Source organism: Protopterus annectens, chromosome 2.part0 (genome assembly GCF_019279795.1).
Source record: "Protopterus annectens isolate FY-2018-M chromosome 2.part0, PAN1.0, whole genome shotgun sequence".
Classification (NCBI taxonomy): Eukaryota; Metazoa; Chordata; order Ceratodontiformes; family Protopteridae; genus Protopterus; species Protopterus annectens.
Window position 1 is genome coordinate 1,170,131,231 of NC_056728.1, and position 23,643 is coordinate 1,170,154,873.

General features: G+C 36.1%; 1 protein-coding gene across 2 annotated transcripts in view; it reads right to left on the reverse strand.

Annotated features, from left to right (window-relative positions):
- Window positions 1–23,643, reverse strand: part of LOC122793404 (alcohol dehydrogenase class-3-like) — a 517,897-nt gene that overhangs the window by 252,517 nt on the left and 241,737 nt on the right. For both annotated transcript variants that reach the window (XM_044061379.1, XM_044061380.1), the window contains exons 3-4: window positions 22,931–23,111; window positions 2,393–2,480 (exon numbers count right to left, since the gene is read on the reverse strand). In XM_044061379.1, coding sequence (XP_043917314.1) covers window positions 2,393–2,480; window positions 22,931–23,111 — 269 coding nt within the window. The remainder of the gene's footprint in view (window positions 1–2,392; window positions 2,481–22,930; window positions 23,112–23,643) is intronic.

A 23,643-nucleotide genomic window follows, 5' to 3' on the forward strand; every position in this document is an offset into this window, starting at 1 on the left:
CAATGAAGACAGTTATTCACTTTCTCGGACATCAGTTTAAGTGCAAGAAAGGGTTCCCCAATGGGGACTTAGCTTTAGTAGGTTTCTCCCTCACTCTGGCAACGGCTGACTGATGCACTCGCAAACTGCTTCTGCTTCGGGCTCCATGGCAAGAAAGACTAATGTAATGGTGTCGGCTGCCTCCTTTTATAGCCCTGATGACCTGAGATCAGTCTCAAGTGACCAACAGCTGATGCAGGAGGGAAATCCTTTACTCTGGTATTCAGGCCAGCCGAGGGCTGCCCAGCAGGGATAACCCACAAGTGATGACTATAACAGTGAAACACGAAGAACATCTTGCTTGTATTCTGATAGGCATGATGATCAGTATGCATATGTGATTAGCACTGCTGCTCATCATGCTAACCTGTAAACATTATGCAGGCTTCACGTGAAGCCTACATGATTTGCTCATGAATCCCACATTAACTTTACAATATATTTAAATAAGAGGGGTGGGATGATCATTAGTTCTGATGGAGTCCTGGGCTTGATCCCATAGGGGATGAAAGCACTAAACTTTGAATGGTTTGTTGTTTTTAAATAGAAGTTTTTATAATCTTGTGCTGCACAGTGAGTGTATTTATAACTGGAATTGGAGTGCATTCCGCACCAGTGTATTTTTGCTATTGAATGTTACCAGTGATAAAGTACATGTTACAGCTTGTGTACCCACTTACACTAATTGCTATCTTTTTTGTTCTTATCTTTATTACCCTCACAGCTGTAAAACCAAAAGCATGGCTTGCAAGCTTTCAGTAAATATTAACTTTCACACCTAAGAAAGCACTGGCTACCTTTAAATAAATAAACAAAATAGTGCACTGTTATACTAAATGCATTAAAGTATTAAGGATGCTGGACAGGCAACTATGTATATAACTTATTTACTTTTCAGTTTCAAATTTCATTTATTTCTCACTGAACCACTTGCCAATGTACATTTCTCTTAGCACAGAATGCTCAGGGCTGTAATGATTGATTGATCCTACAAATAGCTCATCTCCAAGTAAAATCAGTTAGCAATTAAAAATAACAGCTAGTAACTTACATACAATGTGCCTACTCAATTAATAAATTCTGCTGTGAAACACCAGTCCAGTTGCTTATTTGCACTTTCATAAAATTCATATAAACTGCTCCTTTCAATTTCTATGGTAGGGTAAAATAATCTTTTTTTCTGTGCACTCTGTCTTCTATCATTCTTTAAAACCACTTTTACTGTCAGAGAAAGCAAATAGTAATCCAAAAGTAAACTATTTGTATGACTTGTACTTCAAAAGTCCAGATCCAGTAGATCGTAGATTTACTTTTTAATTCAGCTTTCTGTCATTTGCTTAGACTTATCCTCAAACTAAATTCCTTCCCCAAACATTTGTATCAACTATCAGTGAAAGACCACAGTGTCTAGATTTTCAAAAACAAATTATTGGGCAACTGTGCCTTTTCTTTTTCTAATTTCATGACATCCCCTCTCCATTTTAGTATCATCCCTTGTGAAAAACTACATAGGTGTTATAGTTTACTGTCCTATTTATTAAGCAAATGGTCCATTTTTAAATACAGAATAACCCTTGTGACAGTAGTTTACAGCTTAACTGACAGAATGAACACTATGAATTTTAAGACCACCTCCGTTCAATTATGAGCCTTTTATGCTTTGTACTTCTGTGTGGAGTCTGCATGTCCTCCCCGCGGTTGGGTAGCGTTTGAAAGACATGCGTGCGAAAATGGGCGTGACTTCGTTGAAGGTTGGGTGTCGAGCTGGCACCTTGGCGTTTCGTAAAAATCTACTGCCAATCATTAGTGGACCGGAGTTCCGCTGTGGGGACTCCTTACCGGGAAAAAGCTGAAAAGACAAACAACAACAACCTTTTGCCAGGAGCGCCTAAAGGATATCAGTCACATCTCGTGGGCATCTAGAGATAATGCTGTGCCACCTTCTGAACTGCAATCAAAGAAATCACTTGCTCCTTAATACCATCAGTACAACAGCTCCAAAATAATAATAAAAAAAAAAAAAAACACTAGTCCTTTAGAAGTGGATGAAACATTCCAATCCTTTTTCAAGCCTCCAAAACAGACCTGAGTTTGGTAAAGATGTCTTGACTCCTGTGTGGATTACATTTGATACATGCATCACTGTATCTGCTCTACTGTTGAAATGTTTAATTAACTGTACCTTTGTTTCTTTAGCTATTGGGTAATGTCAATATTCAATTATCTGGAATGCAGTTCTGTTAGGTTACTGAATAAATAAGAAATATGTCTCGTATTACAATCAACATACTTTTTTTCACAGAGTAGACAAGTACCCAAGACAATAAAATACATTAGCTAGCTTTGTACCAACCTGAGCATTTTGCATATGTTATTGTTGGGATCCAAACAGCTTTTACATTTACCACACTGTGGTAACCAGAGTGGAATAACAGCATCACCTGAGAAAATTCAAAGATATTAATTAGAGGAGAAATGGGTAAACAAAAGGTTTAAACATAGTGAATTTCAGATGATAAACCTAATTAAAATGTTTTTATTAGGTCATATTAATTTCTGTCATGAACTATGACTTTATCACCATTTCTATCACAGAAACAGAACTATAATGGAATAACTGAGGTGAAGTTCAGCTACGCTTACAGTTTGCTATACCGAACTCGGTATACTGCTATACCATATAATGGGGCTCACCACTCAGACAAATGGCTGGATTACAGTTTGTGCAGTTCCTCACACCCATTTAGGTCTTTGTGCTCTTCTCTACAACTTTATGAAGAGCTGTTGGATAATATGCTGTGTAGACTGTTATCAAGCTAGAAAGTCTCTGTTAAAACAGATTAAAAAGGAGTGTACCATGCAACTGACTGCTTAAATTACTTTAAATACATTTCTAAAAAAGAAAGTAGCAGTTTGTTTCTCAAACAATAAGCTATGAAAGCAAAAAAATAAATAAATAAATATATATATATATATATATATATATATATACACACACACACACACATATGTATATATATATATATATATGTGTGTATCTCTCTCTCTCTCTATATATATATATATATATATATATATATATATATATATATATATATATATATATATATATATATATATATATATAGATATATAGGTGTGTGTATATCTCTCTCTCTATATATCTCTCTATATATATATATATATATATATATATATATATGTATATACACACACACACACACACATATGTATATATATATATATATATATATATATATATATATATATAGGTGTGTATATATATATATATATATATATATATATATACATACACACACACACACACACACACACACACACACACACACACACACACCTGCACATAGAGAATATATAGAATAAACCAAAATATGCAAATGGTTTATATCTGATATCATCTTGGAATAATAAAAAATCTATCATTCATACAAGATGCAACAGAGACACTTTTCAGGTACTTTGCAACTTTTAAATAATAATATCCTCATCTCTTCCATACTGTATGCTGTGAACCTTTTTACAGAAGACAACACTGTCTTGGCAGCCACTGGTATAGCCAGGCCATACTCTTCTACCAGAAATCCTACTGTTTTATGCTGTTTAAAAATTGCCTTATTTTGTTTCAGCTATAAATTAAGAGGTGTGGATGAAGAAGATTATGCAGTTTCCTAGACAAGAGTACACATTTAGCTTTCCTTTCAAAATTCTGAAACTGTGATTGAAAGTTTATATAAGGTGATATTATAGCAGAGCATACGTGATGCTAATAATATCTGAATGAGCACATCAATATTAAAGTGCTGAAGTGACATTTATCCAGATATAAAAACAGCCACCATGACCAATTTGCCAGTGAGAAGCATTGCTTTAACTCTCTAGCTGTTGAGTAGTCAAACTGGGTCCAGCCTTTTCAGCAGATTTTCATGACATTTATATCCATATGCTCAAATGTGCACTTCTAAAACAAACAAACAAACAAACAAAAAAAAACAAATAAAATAACGGCATATCCATATCTGCAGAAGGCCACAAGAACCCTAGAACTCATACATTTGTAAATAGCATGATATTGATCCTAAGGTGCACACTGTGATTGAAACATATAATTTAAGATTCTGTATATGCTCTCAGCACAGGCATCCAGAGTATGAGTTCTGTGTGGGGATGCATAACTTTTTTGCATAAACAGAACATTGGACCATGATTTGATATAGTTTTTCTGTCCATGTGCCTTCTGGCCATCTAGTGTAGCCACAGTCATACCCATCTGTTCCCACTCATCAGGGTGACAGGCAATCATGGCATGACAGTTACCTAAGTAGCTATGAGGGATTTTCCTTTTTCTGGCCGTAACCTCTTCCTCTTCGGCTGAATTTCTTTAGTCAGATATGACGGCTTTCTATGCTCCCTCCACCCACATGAGTATGCACATTCCTGCACATGATCCAGGAAGGCTAGTGCATGAAGATTAACTGACAGAGCCAATTTTGTCTCTGGTTTATACTTTACATACAGTGCAACTTTCTGTCTGTAATATGTGTCAGCACTGGAACTGGAAGGGTCTCCTGTCTCCCCCTATAACAGGCACACTGGTATCAGCTTCTCCCTGCTACTCTTCCCCATCATCCTCCCCAGCACCAACTGATTGTGGTTCATGTAGGTCACAGGGTAACTGAGGGCTTTATCCATCTGTGCCATGATGCCAACTTACACTGAACTGTTTTGTGTTTCCTTTGCAAGGTGGATATTATCTATCTCTGCTCCAAAAGGAATTTTCAGTTTGCAGCTTAGATTGTGCACTTAGTATTCTGTCAAAGTTCCCAAAGATATATCTCCCCATATCCCAACATCATCTTATGCACCAACATTGTGTGCTTTTTATTTCTTATGAGTTCATGTAACAAGGGTTCTTAGTCATCTATTCTGTCATATTCTTTCTCCACTGTCCCACAATTTTTTTGTAGATGTACCCTGAATTCTTCCCATTAACCTAATGTCCCTTCCTTATATGGCTTACACACCTGCATACAGTTCTCCAAGTGTTGTCTAACTAATGGCCTGTAGAATGGAAACATGAATACTTTATTTCTGGAAACTATCTCCAAGGCTACACCTCAGATTTCTGTTTGCTGCTGCCACTGCCCTATAACTATGCTCTCAGTAGTTCATTACAGGTGTGATCAGCACCCCCTTATCCTTTTCCTGTTATATTGCTATCCGTTCCACTCCCCTTGATTATAATACACACCAGGGTTGTTGTGGCCCAAAGGCGGTACTATGCATTTATTTGCACTAAACTTCAACTTCTACTTTTCCATGCATTGATTTGGTTTTTTGAAATCCTTTGCTTTACCCTCCCACCATCTTCTGCTGATACATCTATCTTTTTGTTATAGTCAGAGTTAGAGCTTATTTTCTATTCCCTGAGATATGTTAGAAGCACACACATGGAAAAATACTGGACCAGATCAGAGTCTTATTGCACTCTACTAGTCGCTTCTCTAATTATTGGCATTGCTCTGTCCAGAACTCTGTGTTTCATAATTCAAATTTAAAGCCATCCAGTTCTTCACTCATGATCCTACCTCGACTCCTCCAGTTTTCCTGTCAGCATCCCATGTGGGACATACAGTCCTAAAGTGAAACCAGGAGCTGTCAGTCAAACTTGATTCAGTTTTTTGAGTGAGTTACAGAAGTACCTAACAGAAACATTTCACTAGATATGGTCAAGGCATTTGACTGTCCCACACGGGATGCTGACAGGAAAACTGGAGGGGTCGAGGTGGGAAAATGACTGAAGAACTGGATGGCTTCAAATATGAATTATGAAAAACAGAAAGTTCTGGAGGGAGCAATGCTAAGAATTAGAGAAGCGACTAGTAGAGTGCCATGAAGGGATTCACATCTAGATCAGGGGAGGTCATCGTGCCTCTTTACTCATCCCTCATCAGGCCCATAATCGAGTACAATGCCCCTTTTGGGATGTACCTTACCAGACACCTGCAGCAACTGGAAAGACCCCAAAAGTACCTCACCAAGAGGATCAAAGGGCTCAAACAGATGCCATATGCTGCCCGGTTAAAGAAACTCCAGCTCTACTCAGTGGCATACCGCCTGCTCAGAGGCGATCTGTGCCTGACGTATAAAGCCATGTCCAACCCGGAATTAATGGACATGCTGCACCTCAGAAAATCTAAATCCCATCGAGCTACATGCTGGAGAGACTTGAACCTCAGCACGGAAATAAATAGGACATGCTGGAGGGACAGATTCATAACCCAGAGGCTCCCTTCACTCTGGAATAAAATCCCAGTCCAGGTTAGGCAGAGTCCCTCATTGACTCTGTTCAAGAGGAATCTTGATGAGTGGATGGGAGATCATAGGTTTACCCCGGGTATCACTTCTGTGTCACTGTTAGACAGAGGCACAGTATACTAACTTCGAAAAAGGGCATTGCAAAATAAATTTAAAATGGGTGGCGAAAGCCAAACACACTCTGGCTAGGCTTATAAATGCCCTAGTGGAGATAGCCTAGTATGAACCTATGAACCTATAAGACTCTGATCTGGTCCAGTATTTTTCCATATGGGTGCTTCTAACATATCTAAGGGAATAGAAAATAAGATCGAACTCTCTGATTATAACAAAAAGATAGATGCATCAGCAGAAGATGGTGGGAGGGTAAAGCAAACAATTTCAAAAAGCCAAATTAATGGATAGAAAAGTGAAAGCTGAAGTTTAGTGCAAATAAATGCATAGTACTGCATTTGAGCCAAAGCAACCCTGGTGTGTATTATCATCAAGGGGACTGGAACGGATAGCAAAAATCAAAAGTGGCACAATGATGCAAATTATAACCAGAATAATTGTGTTTTATCTAGATGAAACTTTAATAACTAACTAGTAAAACATAAACTGGTTTAAAAGATGTATAATACATATTTTTATAAAAAAATGAACATCAGACTAAGCTTAATGGCTAACTAGCAAAAGCAAACAGCCTACAGCATGAATGTTATCACAAATAAGAGTCAGTCACATCTAAAGATAAATGATTGCATTTTGTGGCTATTTGCTATAGTTGACATTAGGTCCAGTCATACAGTGAAACAGAAATCAGATATAAATAAGAGTTTCCTTTCTAAAAAATAATATACAAGTAATGACGTTTATGAATAAGAGCACCCTATATACTGGACGAGCTACAACCCACTACTTTTGCTTCTGCTGGTGTAAGCAAGTCCATACAACTAACTGTCCACAATTTTGCAGAATGTCCAGATTTTTATCTCACATTTTTGGTTTATACCTTATAAAAAATTGTATTTTTGGGGTAAATGCCTGAGGAATTAATTAACTAAATAATGACAGACATTTAAAGACTTGATATCCTTCAGAAAATGCATGCTAATACAAAACCTGTTATTCTAATAACTTTCTAAGGTAATAAGAGCAATATTTAAAATGTTCTCCTGTTTTGGGGATTTTGTTTATCTCCCCTCCCCCAATATCTTTGACCTTGTCCAGAATTCTTGTTCTAAGGGTTTAAAAGGTATGGCTAAAGTTATAACCCTGATTAAAAAAGTGAACTTCTGTAAGCACTGTACTTCTGTTTTTGAAACAAAAATAATCCCTGTATACCAGTTGTATTAAGGAACACAAGGCATAAAAAGAGAAAATATGCTAATAAAATAATTGGTATGACTATCTGCAATACTAATGAGGTCAGTATAGAGGGAACAATGTCATGGATGTCAGTGTATCACACAAATGGATACCATCTTACTAACTGACAACATTAAAGGACCACATTGTGCATATTATAAATGCTGGATGATATGGGAGAGACTGGATGGCTATACTTCGTTTGTAGGAGAAACATTTTTTTTGGGGGGGGGGGGGCTGGATAGGGCCTGTTTAGAATTGTCATTCTGTTTATCTTTTCAGAGAGTAAGGCTTATTTTAACTAGGTTTGCTGTTGTCATAGTGTATGCTTTGTTTACTGTAGTCCTGTTTTTGACTGCTAATTTGTTGCCTTTGATGAAATCTCACCCATCTTGTACATGGTCAATATCTTCCTGCCTCTCATGATATCTTGCAACAGAATATTACTTTAGTATGCAGCCCTGTGTCAAAGTCCTTCATGAGGGACTGTTGAAATGCAAAGTTTACCATACCTGTCATCAGTCTTGTTATATTCACAGGTAATATGTCTCATCTAGTCATACTTGTCAACTGTCCCTGATTTCACAGGAGGTCCCTAATTTTGCTTCATATTTTTGACATATCCCTCATAAAAGTATTTTCATCAATCAATTCTGCCAATCTTCTGAGTTTCATATTTCTTATGTTCAAAAATGCATATTGACATAAAATGTCTATTCTATTAAATTGCTTTTATGTGTATTTCAGAAATATTTAAAACAATTATCTCTGATTTTGAGCCTTCGTCTCCCCATTATTTTTGGCTTTGCCTGGAAATTCTGCAGATGAAAGGTATGCTCTTAGTCACAGTGCTTCTCATATCACCATTCTGCCTGATGCGATGCTCCCTGTAGAAAGACCCCTCCAGTCATAATGCTATTGCTCTGTGTTGCATATTTTGACTAGCAATTTTGCTCTGCATTTTCCAGTACTGACAAGACCTTCAGTAACACAAGGCAATTTTTATGGTATATGATCATGTCAGCATGTTCCTGAGTTTAACCAAATTGAGAGAAGTGAATATACCCAGGGATTAATGTTTCTTACTAATTTTCTATTGTTCTTGGGATTTTCCTGGATGTTTATTTATTTCACAACTAAGTAAGTAAATAACTCAAGTAATGTTATACATGACCCATACCTCTAAATGAAATTTGGACAAAGGAACAAAACTCAAAATAAGGGGGGACTCAAAAACAGGGAAATATTTTGAATATTGCTCTTGTAAACATGGGAAGTTACTAGAATAACATTATTTCTGTTAGCATGCATTTTCTGAAGGATATGAAGTCTGACACTCAAATGTCTGTTATGATTTGATGTCTTCAGCCCTGAGTGATTTGCCAGAAAGCCACACATTTTATGAATACCAGTCCAAAAGTATGAGGCAAAAAATCTGGGCATTCTACAGAAATCTGGACAGTTGAGAGGTATGCATGATCCATCTTGCCCAAGAATATAAAATAGATTTTAGAATATCCATCTGCTTCTACCACTGTATAACAAGTGAATGTACAACATGTGGTAAATGTAGACAAAGTAGGTACGTGCATGAGGGATCATGTATAACATTACCCGATTTCTCAAGTGTAGTAGGAATTAAAGGGAAAGATTTTCTATCTGCTTAGCAAAATAACTTTCCTGTGAGGCATTTTACTTAGGGAAAACTAAATGTAGATTACTGCACAGATTAGAAGGGCATTGTTAGTTAAGAAATAGATACGAAAAATGTTGTATAAAATACATTGCTCAGTTTGTAAAGATTTTAAAAATATGTTTTATTTTGGAAAAAGTACCTATGAATGGAGAGTGGGCAACTGAGAGAATGATCTAAAATGCAAGAAACTAATTTACTAGCTGCACTTAAATGTGATAGTATTACTTGGATAAAGTGAATGCATATTAATTGCAAGTATAGTAAAATGAGAGCTGCAGTGCTAAAGCCTAAATGCGCATTCATATGTTCTGTTACTTATGGATGTCTTTTGAATGTGTGTGAAGATTTAAGAATGTAAATCTATGGATCACATGGTTTTAACTGATTTTAGTTCAGAATGTATAACATTCTATTTCAAGGGTGTTTTTATTCTGATGAAGTCCATTTGATTTATGTAAGGATGAAATATTCAATAAAATTATGCCATGGTACTTTCTATAAGGTGTGAATCCTATTTGCATTGAAAATGAGAAATGTCTAATTTTCATTGTGTTTTGCCTTTGACAGTTTTTCTTTCTGTCATCTGACCCCTTTGTCTAGGATATTAAAATATTACTTTGCATTTAAAGGTATCCCAGACCTAAACTGAATATAAAGAGATGATCTCCATTCCTGCACTTTACTTAATATGGGTCATGAAGTAACAACAGTAGGAGTTACATTGTAAACAGGTATGGCTAGAGACCAGAGTACTTTGCATTTAAATATCACTTCCCATATATAGGTTTTAAAGATGTCCTTGTATATGTATGTTTACACATATCTCTAAATGTGTGTTATGTATATTTGTCTGTGTGAGTGCATGGGATTGAGTGTATGTCTGTGTGTGTTTATCCATTTATGGGTTTGAGTGTGAGTCTGTATGTCTCTACAAGCATGCTTAGGGATAAGCCACTATCTTTGCCAACCTATTAAATGTACACTGTCATAATAAAAACTAAACAGAAGTAATTTTATAGTTTGCATGGATGCAATGATAAATCAGAGAACAGATAGGAAGATGCACCTTAGTTGTCTAAGTATTGATCCAAATGTCATCATAAAGCCCTGTCTGCTTTGGCAAGTAAATACCAGTTAGACCACATATAAAAGTCTATATTTCTAGTGTCAAATAATCAGTTACAGTTGTGTTTACTATAATGGCAGGTGTAACTTTATCAGCCAGACATGTACATTTATTTGCATATCCTGGGAGTTGAATATGGGTGTAGACCAGAGTGTGTGGTATAACTTTAAGAAGAATTTCAAAGTGAGGGCATGTGCATATACATAGTGAGCACGTGCAGGCAGCAGTGCCATTTTGAGAGAACAGCCAGAGTGTTAACCTGTATGAGTGCAGTAGTCAGTCTGTTTATAAGTTTATTTACGTTTTAGTTACTAAGCCTCAATCATGAATGTTTGTATAAAATAAAGCTGCTTTAACCGAACCCACAACTGTTCATCTATTTTATCCTGACCGGATGAGCAACATGGTGTCAGAACCGGGATGGACAGTGCAACTTCTTCAAGCCATGAGGTGTAGAGTTCATGGTGAAGGTGCATTGAGCAGGTTGGGTGATACAGTGCTTAAACAATTAAAAATAAAGGCCAGAAACAAACTTCAGGTACCCAAAACTCACATAAATTATTTATTTTGTAAAGAAAATGATACAAAACATTTGCAAAGTACAACATGCATTATTAATCAAACAAAAGGCACAAAACGCATTATTGACTAAATGAAATATTTGAAACCATATTTGATAGAATTATCATAAATACTTATGGCTATGTTCAGAGTTACTTCCGACTTGCATAACAAGCATTTTAAAACCCGCATATAAGGCAGCTGTTTAATCTTAGCCTTACCACAGGATACGTGCCTAAGGAGTGGCGTACGGCAACTGCGGTCCCACTCCACAAAGGCGGTACCTCTACGGACCCTGGAAATTACCACCCCATAAGCTTAACAAGCCTGGTCTGCAAAGCTATGGAGAGGATCATAATGGAACTCATAAACAAAGACATAGGGGACTTGCAGACATTGGACCCGACCCAGTTTGGCTTTGTCAAGGGCAGATCATGCCTTTTGAACTTGGTCGACTTCTTTGAAACAGTCACCAAGGCCATTGATGAGGGAAAGGCAGTCCTTATAGAGAAACTTACCAGCTTAAATGTAAACCCATATGTCACAAGATGGGTTGCAAACTGGCTAAAGGACAGAACCCACAGGGTTAGAGTTGCTGGCGCCATGTCAGACTCCAAGCCGGTCACAAGTGGGGTCCCACAGGGCTCAGTCCTTGGCCCCCTGTTGTTCGGCATCTACTTCTCAGAGGTACAGGCAAACATAGGAGGACTATGGCTGACAAAGTTTGCAGATGACTGCAAACTGGCCACAGTGGAAAGTACATCGGACACAGATATCCTTCAGAGGGGTCTCACAGAAACTGATAACTGGTGCCAGAGCCATGGCCTGAAGTTAAATGCCAAAAAATGTATAGTCATACCCTTCGGGAAAAACAAGGTAACCCCAAGCTACCATATAGGTGGCAATCCATTAAGCACAGAAGAGGTAATCAGGGACCTGGGGACCCAGGTTGACAGTGGCCTTTCTTTTGACACTCACATTGCTAAAGTGGTTAGAAAGACCTTCTACATTGCCCACCTGATCATGAAGGGATTCACATCCAGATCAAGTGAGGTCATTGTTCCCTGTACTCTTCACTTATCAGACCAATGATCGAGTACAATGCCCCATTCGGGATGTATCTCACCTGACACCTGCAGCAATTGGAGAGACCCCAAAAGTCCCTCACCAAAAGGATAAAGGGACTCCAAAATCTGTCATATGCTGCCAGACTGAAGAAACTCCAGCTCTATTCAGTCACATACTGCCTGCTCAGAGGTGACCTGTGCCTGACATACAAGGCCATGTCCAACCCGGAATTAATGGACATGCTCCACCTCAAAAAATCCAAATCTACCAGATCCACTAGAGCAAGCGACTTAAACCTTAGCACGGATATAAATAGGACATGCTGAAGGGATAGATTTGTCACCCAGAGACTCCCTATGCTGTGGAATAAAATCCCAGTCCATGTGAGGCAGAGCACCTTGCTGGCTCTGTTCAAGAGAAATCTTGACCGGTGGATGGGAGATCGTAGGTTTACCCCGGGAATCATTTCTGTGTCACTGCTGGACAGAGGCACAACAAACTAATGGGCACAGTATTTTTTAACATAACATAAGCCACAAAACTTTGGGCTAGGCTTATAAATGCCTTAGGGCAGATAGCCTAGTATAAACCTATGAACCTATGAAAGAAAAATGAGCACAAGAAAAGTATAACAAGTATGATAAGAGGACAAATGGGCATAACAAGTACAATAAAAGGGCAAAATAAGCATAAAAAAGCAAGGCAACTACATGCTTTTTAGTAAACAACCATGTTTTGACATGAACTACTATTTCACATTGACTAAAGCTATTCAAAGTATAACTTTAGAGTCGTTCGAAGTATTGCAGAGTGTGCAAAGTGTTTGCAGTGTGCGCTTTATTACAGTACAATTATTTCAAAAAGTTTACTGTGTGGAAAGTACAGTTATTTTGCAAAGTGTAGTCAGAATGCAATTATTTCAAAGTGTTTCTCACACTGTACAGTTATTTCACAAAGTGTAGCCTTTTCGAGAGGTGTCTTGTGCTGTATACAGTTCATTTGCAAAGTACAGTCATTCTGAAGTGTTTCTTACACTGATAAGGGGTAGTTTCTGCAAAGTACAGTGGTTTCAAAGTGCTCTTGTGCTATGGAAACTTATTTTACAAATTACAGTTATTTTGAAATGTCGTGCTATTGGGCATAATTACACGTTCTGGCATAAATTTCTGGTGTATATATGTGTGCATGTTCGTATATACTTCCAAGGGTCTTTATTACTGTGTGTTGACTGCAGCTTTCTATATGATCAACTTGCTTTTTTGAGTGACCTTTCACAGACCTTTGCAGACCCAGTCCACTTGTATTTGATCATAATATTGCAGAGAATTGGAGAGTGTTTGTGCAGGAATACAATGTTTATTACAAGTAGCTTTTTCTGACAAAGATGCACTTACCAGGGCATTTATTTTGCTTAACTTAGTGGGGTGAGAAACAATTGAAAAACAGCATCCATTTGTGTATGCACCAGCAGTATATGCAGGAGGAGGGGAAAACCACCATATTGTTGTACAAGCTGAATCAAGGGAGGATCCTGAGTGCTTGAAACGTACATTTAGAGAAATGTGTAACCCCCAGACAAATGTTACATTGGAGAGGCACCTATTTTATACGAGAGACCAAAAGCCCGGAAAAACTATTGCAGGTTATATTACTGACTTGAGAAACAAGGCTAAAACATGCAGGTTTAGTGGTTTGAAAGACAAGTTGATAAAAGGTTTGTGTGTGGTGTTAATAATGCTGCTGTGAGAAAGATGTTGCTTCATGACAGTGGTTTAATGCTGAACAAAACTATAGAGATTTGTCAAATACATGAGCTTACAAAAAGGCACACATATATGCTTGCAAGTGATAAGAGCATGGTTTCAACAGCCTCTAGAGCAAACTTAGATAGCATGCAGCACATGGCTAGCAGAAACAGCCCTAAGCACATGGCAGCTGCAGCCCTTGCAAGATTCCCTGGGAGAGCCCTTAAGTTTCCAGCAAGTTCTAAGACTTGCTCAGTAAAATGGACATGCTCAGTGCAGCACAAGGGTGAGTCAGCAAAACCCAAGTCAAGTCTTATTTTTAACTGTCATAATTGTGGTGCCAATCACGAGTCTAAAAGAGAGAAGTGCTTAGCATTTGGTCAGCAATACCACAAGTGTAAAAAATGGAACCACTTTCAAACGTTTTGTAAATCAAGCAAGCCTCATTCATTTATTAAGAAAGGTCACTCAAAAAAGCAAGTTGATCATATAGAAAGCTGCAGCTCTACTTTCTATGTAGATGGTGTATCAGTGGTTGGTGAAAAGCTCAATGCAGTAGATTTGTTGGCAAAAAAACAAAGTGTTTTGTACTGTTCTGATCAATGGTAAACTGACAGAACACAAGGTAGACATTGGTTCAAAGTGCAATGTTATGTCATCAAAAACTTTTGCTACAGTAAGAGCTGGTGAACAACTTTATTTGGCCAATTGTGCAAAGCTTGTTGCTTATGGAGGTGAAGAGATTCAAACCGAAGACTCAGTAGTCTTTTCATGCTATTCAGCTGTGAACAGTTACACTTGCAATTGTATGTAGCAATAAACTAAATAATGGAAGGTGCAAAAGTCACTGGTAACCACAACACAAAACACATGGTTTATTGAAATCAGTGCAAAAGCAGATGAACAAGTAAATAACGCTTCCAGTAATCACGTTTTCCTCTCCAACTTTGTCAGATGAAAATCCGTCAATAATCCACTCCTTATATATAAAACCAGATCATTAAGCAATTAAGCCATATCCAATGGAGTCAAAGAAACAATTTACCAATAAAATCCATACAACAAATCACTTCGTTCTCTACCTTCACAATGAATAAACGGAAACCAAAATGTTTTATGATCATAACATTTGTATAAATATGTGTAACAAAATATTTTATAAATATTTTAAAAACTGTAAAATCAATGAATGTTATAACATCTTCAAGTAAAACTTTAATGTATATAACTAAAATAAATAAACTTTTTGTTAACAAAATTTTATGTGCATGTGTAGTCCCCTCAACTGGCTATAATGTCACATTACCTCCTTTCACAGTGAAAGTATACAGTATCTTAAAACCAATTCTCTACCCTACAAAATTAAAATAATACATTTTTAAGTTTTTAAGTATAAAAAACAATTTATAACTTTGCTGATCTCAGTTTCAAAACTGGTGCTAATGAAATCATATCATTGAGCCCCGGGGTTTGCTGGCTTCCAAAATTATCTGCCAGTATAATTCTCTGTATTCCACCAAAGTTTCCCACATACCTCCCCTAGGGTCAATGGGTACAACTTCTAATATGAAAAACTGAAATTCTGATTGATTGCAAACAGTACTGTGCTTATAAAGTGCATTATTTTCATTTTTGGTCCTAATATCGTAAAGGTGCTCGTAAATCCTCTGTTTTAGTTTTCTTTCACTCTTACCTACATAGAATGATTCACATCCTTTACAAAGGACCCAATATATAATGCCTTTAGTATTACAGTTTGCAAATGTGTTCAAAATTAGTTTCCTTTTCCTTGCATGTAGGTAAACAGCATCCCCTATTATAAGATGTGAACAGTAGTTACAACACCCACACTTGAATAGTCCTTTTTTCTTTTTTGTACCTTTTTCAAGGTTGTTTCTATTTACTCCCATTTCTAAAATATTCTTGATGTTCAATTCTTTGCGATAGGTAAACCTCATATCATCATCAAATATGTATTTTAGGTCTGACAACCTGGAGAAATTTCTCCATTCTTTGTCTATGATTCTTCTAGTCAACCCTGTCTGACCGTCATAAGTTATTGTTACCGATGAACTATAATTTTCTTTTGATTTTTCATCAAATTTATGTTCATTGGTCGTTTGTAACTTCCCCAAAATGGGTGCAAACTTAGTATCCCTTCCAACATTAACTTCATTACATATCTGGTCAAATAAATTTGCTGGGTAACCTCTGTTTAAAAACATTCCTTTCAAAACCTCACAATCATTGTTGTAAATTTCCTTATCGGAGGTCATTCTGCTTAAACGTACTACTTGTCCTTTCAACACTGCTTTCTTCTGATGGAGTGGGTGAGAACTAGTAAAATGTAAATAGGAATTGGAAAAAGTCTCTTTTCTGTAGATCCTTGACCTGAAACCTTTGTTTGTCTTACTTATATTTACATCCAAATAATCTAGTTCATGATAATCAAATTTATGTGCAAATTGCAAAAAACTGGTTGTACCATTGATGTATTGGACAAATGCCTCAAAATAATCTTCATTTCCTGTCCGCAGGAACAAAGGTCATCCAAAAATCTACCATAATAAGTCCAATAACTCCTATATAAAGAATTTAAGACAAAATTATTTTCCCAGTAGGCCATTATAATATTTGCATTAGTTGGAGCACAATGTGCCCCCATAGCCACATCTCTGGACTGTTTAAAATATTCACCTTCAAAAAAATATAATTATTTTTCAGTATCACTTCCATTAGTACCAAAACTGTTCTAAACTCATTGTAACTGATTTCTTTAAAACCAACAAGCATCTCCTCAAACCACAACAGGCCAACATTGTGTGGTATACTAGTAAATAAATCCACCACATCCAATGTTCCAAAAGCCACCCTATCAGAAAATAAAGTGTGGTTCAAGTTTCTTAAAAAATCCCACGAATCCTTGAGTATGTTAACATTATTCAACACTAAATTCTTGACTTTTGAGTCTACATATTTCACCAGGGGTGCAGTCACAGACCCCTCAGCAGAAACTATAGCTCTCAAGGGTGGGTCATTGCTGTCTTTGTGTACCTTTGGAATACCAAAAATTGAAGGTACTTTAGGTTTCTCAACATGTAAATATTTGTAAGTGTCCAAGTCAATTAACCCTTCAATAAGGAGATCATTTAATACCACATACATTTTCTTATATGCAATGTTGATTTTGTTAATAGATGTTCTAATATATTTATCAGAGTTGTTTAAAATGTCCATCATTTTTCCTTCATATAAAATATGGTCGATGAGTACTACCCCCCCCCCTTGTCTGGCTTCATTACCCTCATATTCCTGTTTCTGCTAATGTTTGTGAGTATTTCTTGTTCCGCAAGAATGAGATTGGGATGTACTTCATGCCTTTTGAAGGAAGTCCTTAGTTCATTTTCCACTACTGTTTCAAAATTTCTTAATTGGGGATGCAATGGCAGGTTAAATGTGTTCTTGCGTACTAAACTTTTTTCTTTGTAGTCAGTAGCCTTTCCATTAAAAAAATAGTTCTAGATTTTTCTTTCTAACAAAAAGTTTAATGTCAACTAGTAATTTAAAAATATCAGCTCTTTGCTTGGGTATAAACCCAAAACCTTTAGAAAATAGATCAAAAAATGTTTTATCAATAACCACATCTGAGTAATTAAAAATGTTAAAATCTTTATATGACCATTTAAAACCATCTTTGTATATACTGCTCGTTAATTCCATACTTGCTGTTTCCTTCTCTGAGGCCTCCATTCCTTCCCCTTGTAGTTTTTTGGATTGTAGTCTACTGGTTCCTTAGACATTAACATTTCTGACCTTTGTAAAGGGGGAAATTCAGCGTAACCCAGTTCACCTTCCCTTGGTTTTGGATAGTGTGTTTTTATTTTATATTCATGTATGTCCCTTTCTATTTTACCAGTCTTTCTGTTCTGCACTTCTATACACTTAACTTCAATATTTTTTCAGCAGTTTATAATATTTTCCTTTTTCTTCCTCTACTGTGAACAATAAATCATTAATAATACCATTGTTCGTTCTCTCAATGTTAGTAAACAATTTTTCCATTTCGTTCTCATTGTTCTTTATAATGGCTCTAAAAATGTCAAACCCACACTTATCAAATGCATCTGTTAGATCACAATGAAATTCAGTGCCCTCAAATACATTGTTAGGGTACTTACATACTCTAAGCCCCTTTGGTACAATGTTCAGGTTTAAACAATGTTTCAAGTATGAGTTGTTCATATCTAAAATTTTATATTTGTATAAAAAATAATCCAAATCAATTAACATATTACTATAAGTTCCGTTTATATTGGCGTTTACAAGTTTTTCACCAAATTCAAACTTTGCGTTAAGAATGTCTTTTAAGTGTCTCTTAGTACCTGGTAACTCTGCCATGCTGCCCAGTCATATTTGCGAGTCAACCTTGTTAGTGGTAGCTCGCATTCGTTCATGAAAAAATCTTTCGGTGTCATTAGTGCAAGTAATCCGAGGGAAGCCATCCAAACTATCATTGTCTGCAATGTTAATTATTTGGTCATCTCGACCCTCAAATATGTTGTTAACGGTCGTTCCTTCCTTCGAAGCTGAACGCCTAGCTTCTTCCTGGTTGCCGGGTATAGGAAGTGACGATAGCAGCGAAGCCATCGATTGGCTAATGGGTGTTAGAAGTCCCACAAGCTGTGTCAACTGCCCAATGAGCTTCCGAAGCTCACCAACCTCAGATCCTTTATTTCCACTGTCCGTGGTCTTATCCGACTGGGAATCCATCAAAAAAGTACTAATAAACTAAATAATGGAAGGTGCAAAAGCCACTGGTAACCACAACACAAGCACCTTGGACCCAGGAGATAAAAACACATGGTTTATTGAAATCAGTGCAAAACCAGATGAACAAGTAAATAACGCTTCCAATAATCACATTTTCGTCTCCAACGTCATCAGATGAAAATCCGTTAATAATCCACTCTTTATATATAAAACCAGATCATTAAGCAATTAAGCCATATCCAATGGAGTCAAAGAAACAATTTACCAATAAAATCCATACAACAAATCACTTCGTCCTCTACCTTCATAATGAATAAACGGAAACAAAATGTTTTATGATCATAACATTTGTATAAATGTGTAACAAAATATTTTATAAATATTTTAAAAACTGTAAAATCAATGAATGCTATAACATCTTCAAGTAAAACATTAATGTATATAACTAAAATAAATAAACTTTTTGTTAACAAAATTTTATGTGCATGTGTAGTCCCCTCAACTGGCCATGTCACATTACCTCCTTTCATAGTGAAAGTATACAGTATCTTAAAACCAATTCTCTACCCTACAAAATTAAAATAATACATTTTTAAGTTTTTAAGTATAAAAAACAATTTATAACTTTGCTGATCTCAGTTTCAAAACTGGTGCTAATGAAATCATATCATTGAGCCCCGGGGGTTTGCTGGCTTCCAAAATTATCTGCCAGTATAATTCTCTGTATTCCACCAAAGTTTCCCACATACCTCCCCTAGGGTCAATGGGTACAACTTCTAATATGAAAAACTGAAATTCTGATTGATTGCAAACAGTACTGTGCTTATAAAGTGCATTATTTTCATTTTTGGTTCTAATATCGTAAATGTGCTCGTAAATCCTCTGTTTTAGTATTCTTTCACTCTTACCTACATAGAATGATTCACATCCTTTACAAAGGACCAAATATATAATGCCTTTAGTATTACAGTTTGCAAATGTGTTCAAAATTAGTTTCCTTTTCCTTGCATGTAGGTAAACAGCATCCCCTATTATAAGATGTGAACAGTAGTTACAACACCCACACTTGAATAGTCCTTTTTTCTTTTTTGTACCTTTTTCAAGGTTGTTTCTATTTACTCCCCTTTCTAAAATATTCTTGATGTTCAATTCTTTGCGATAGGTATACCTCAGATCATCATCAAATATGTATTTTAGGTCTGACAACCTGGAGAAATTTCTCCATTCTTTGTCTATGATTCTTCTAGTCAACCCTGTCTGACCGTCATAAGTTATTGTTATCGATGAACTATAATTTTCTTTTGATTTTTCATCAAATTTATGTTCATTGGTCGTTTGTAACTTCCCCAAAATGGGTGCAAACTTAGTATCCCTTCCAACATTAACTTCATTACATATCTGGTCAAATAAATGTACTGGGTAACCTCTGTTTAAAAACATTCCTTTCAAAACCTCACAATCATTGTTGTAAATTTCATTATCAGAGGTCATTCTGCTTAAACGTACTAGTTGTCCTTTCAACACTCCTTTCTTCTGATGGAGTGGGTGAGAACTAATAAAATGTAAATAGGAATTGGAGAAAGTCTCTTTTCTGTAGATCCTTGACCAGAAACATTCATTTGTCTTACTTATATGTACATCCAAATAATTTAGTTCATGATAATCAAATTTATGTGTAAATTGCAAAAAAACTGGTTGTACCATTGATGTATTGGACAAATGCCTCAAAATTATCTTCATTTCTTGTCCACAGGAAATAAAGGTCATCCAAAAATCTACCATAATAAGCCCAATGAGTCCTATATAAAGAATTTAAGACAAAATTATTTTCCCAGTAGGCCATTATAATATTTGCATAAGTTGGAGCACAATGTGCCCCCATAGCCACATCTCTGGACTGTTTAAAATATTCACCTTCAAAGAAAATATAATTATTTTTCAGTATCACTTCCATTAGTACCAAAGCTGTTCTAAACTCATTGTAACTGATTTCTTTAAAACCAACAAGCATCTCCTCAGACCACAACAGGCCAACATCGTGTGGTATACTTGTAAATAAATCCACCACATCCAATGTTCCAAAAGCCACCCTATCAGAAAATACAGTATGGCTCAAGTCTCTTAAAAAATCCCACGAATCCTTGAGTATGTTAACATTATTCAACACTAAATTCTTGACTTTTGAGTCTACATATTTTGCCAGGGGTGCAGTCATAGACCCCTCAGCAGAAACTATAGCTCTCAAGGGCGGGTCATTGCTGTCTTTGTGTACCTTTGGAATACCAAAAATTGAAGGTACTTTAGGTTTCTCAACATGTAAATATTTGTAAGTGTCCAAGTCAATTAACACTTCAATAAGGAGATCATTTGATACCACATAAATTTTCTTATATGCAATGTTGATTTCATTAATGGCCGTTCTAATATATTTATCAGAGTTGTTTAAAATGTCCATCATTTTCCTTCATTTAAAATATGGTCCATGAGTACTACCCCCCCACCCTTGTCTGGCTTCATTACCCTTACATTCCTGTTTCTGCTAATGTTTGTGAGTATTTCTTGTTCCGCAAGAGTGAGATTGGGATGTACTTCATGCCTTTTGAAGGAAGTCCTTAGTTCATTTTCCACTACTGTTTCAAAATTTCTTAATTGGGGATGCAATGGCGGGTTAAATGTGCTCTTATGTACTAAACTTTTTTTCTTTGTAATCAGTAGTCTTTCCATTAAAAAATAGTTCTAGAATTTTCTTTCTAACAAAAAGTTTAATGTCAACTAGTAATTTAATAATATCAGCTCTTTGCTTGGGTATAAACCCAAAACCTTTAAAAAATAGATCAAAAAATGTTTTATCAATAACCACATCTGAGTAATTAAAAATATTAAAATTTTTATATGACCATTTAAAACCATCTTTGTATATACTGCTCATTAGTTCCATACTTGCTGTTTCCTTCCCTGAGGCCTCCATTCCCTCCCCTTGTAGTTTTTTGGATTGTAGTCTACTGGTTCCTTAGACATTAACCTTTCTGTCCTTCATAAAGGGGGGAATTCAGCGTAACCCAGTTCACCTTCCCTTTGAAAGGGATCTTTATTACCTATGCATTCAGGATTTTTTCTTTCCTGATAATCATTCCCTCTCCTCCCCCAGGACTTAGGTTTTGGATAGTGTGTTTTTGTTTTATATTCATGTATGTCCCTTTCTATTTTACCAGTCTTTCTGTTCTGTACTTCTATACACTTAACTTCAATATTTTTCAGTAGTTTATAATATTTTCCTTTTTCTTCCTCTACTGTGAACAATAAATCATTAATAATACCATTGTTCGTTCTCTCAATGTTAGTAAACAATTTTTCCATTTCGTTCTCATTGTTCTTTATAATGGCTCTAACAATGTCAAACCCACACTTATCAAATGCATCTGTTAGATCACAATGAAATTCAGTGCCCTCAAATACGTTGTTAGTGTACTTACATACTCTAAGCCCCTTCGGTACAATGTTTAGGTTTAAACAATGTTTCAAGTATGAGTTGTCCATATCTAACATTTTATATTTTATATAAAAAATAATCCAGATCAATTAACATATTACTATAAGTTCCGTTTATATTGGCATTTACAAGTTTTTCACTAAATTCAAACTTTGCGTTAAGAATGTCTTTTAAGTGTCTCTTAGTACCTGGTAACTCTGCCATGCCGCCCAGTCGTATTTGCGAGTCAACCTTGTTAGTGGTAGCTCGCATTCGTGCCAGAGTGTTAACATGTATGAGTGCAGTAGTCAGTCTGTTTATAAGTTTATTTAAGTTTAAGTTACTAAGCCTCAATCCTGATGTGTTTGTATATAATAAAGCTGCTTGAACCGAACCCACAACTACTTGTCTGTTTTATGCTGACTGGACAAGCAACAGTGGGGGTGTATATATTTTGTAGAGATACTCAATAAAGTAGTTAAGTTTTATATTTTTGGCTTTTAGAAGTTCCTGAACTCTTTACTCACCTCAGCAGAACTGACACTTTGTATATTTTAGATAGCCTTAATAACAGGAAAGTAGAAAAATGTTAAGAAGTGCCAAAGAAATTAGGTTTATGTTCTTCACATTCTTGCAATGGTCACATTCAACAATATGTGATAAGCAGGCTATTTCTGTAGTATAGTACTTGACGTTTAATTAGATGTTTTCAACAATTTGACCCCATCAATTAAAATGTATATTTCTTAATGAAGAAAAAGGGTTCATACCAGGCTCAACGTTAGTTACTCCTTCACCAGTACTTTCCACGATTCCTGCTCCTTCATGTCCCAAGATCATTGGGAAAGTCCCCAGGTTTACACCAGGAAATGGAAAATCATCTTTGTCAATAGGTTCAAGTATACAGCGCAACCCATAGGCATCAGTATGGCAAACACCAGTGGCTACAATCTGGAAAAGAGTCAAATTGTAAGGCAGTTTACGTCTCGTCAGATTTTATAAACAAATTATTAAGCAAAATTGTCTTATTATTTAATCATAACTTGTAGATAATGTTTTTGATTTTGTGCAAATCATGCATTGTAGAGTTCAACATGTCTGCAAACATTGCAATAAAGAAGCAACATTCACAATGCCAAAGCCATTGCATAAGGCTAATATGATAAAAATATTGCTTTGTAAAGGTACTTTTCAAATCGTGCTGGAAATCACCAGCTGCCATAGCTGAAGCACCACCCATCAGGTTGACTTCAAAAGGAGCTTCTTGATCTATCTACATATTCATTTATTTCATTTAATGATAAGTTGTGTATGTTGATTTTTGTGGAGTCATTCTGTAACAATGCAGCACAGCACAGCACAACTCTTTAATGGTAATAAAATGCATTATACAGAATACAAGACTGATAAGATTTAAAACAAGTAGAGCTGTTAATACATAAACACTAAAATACACACTGTTGTAGTACATGTTTAGATGACA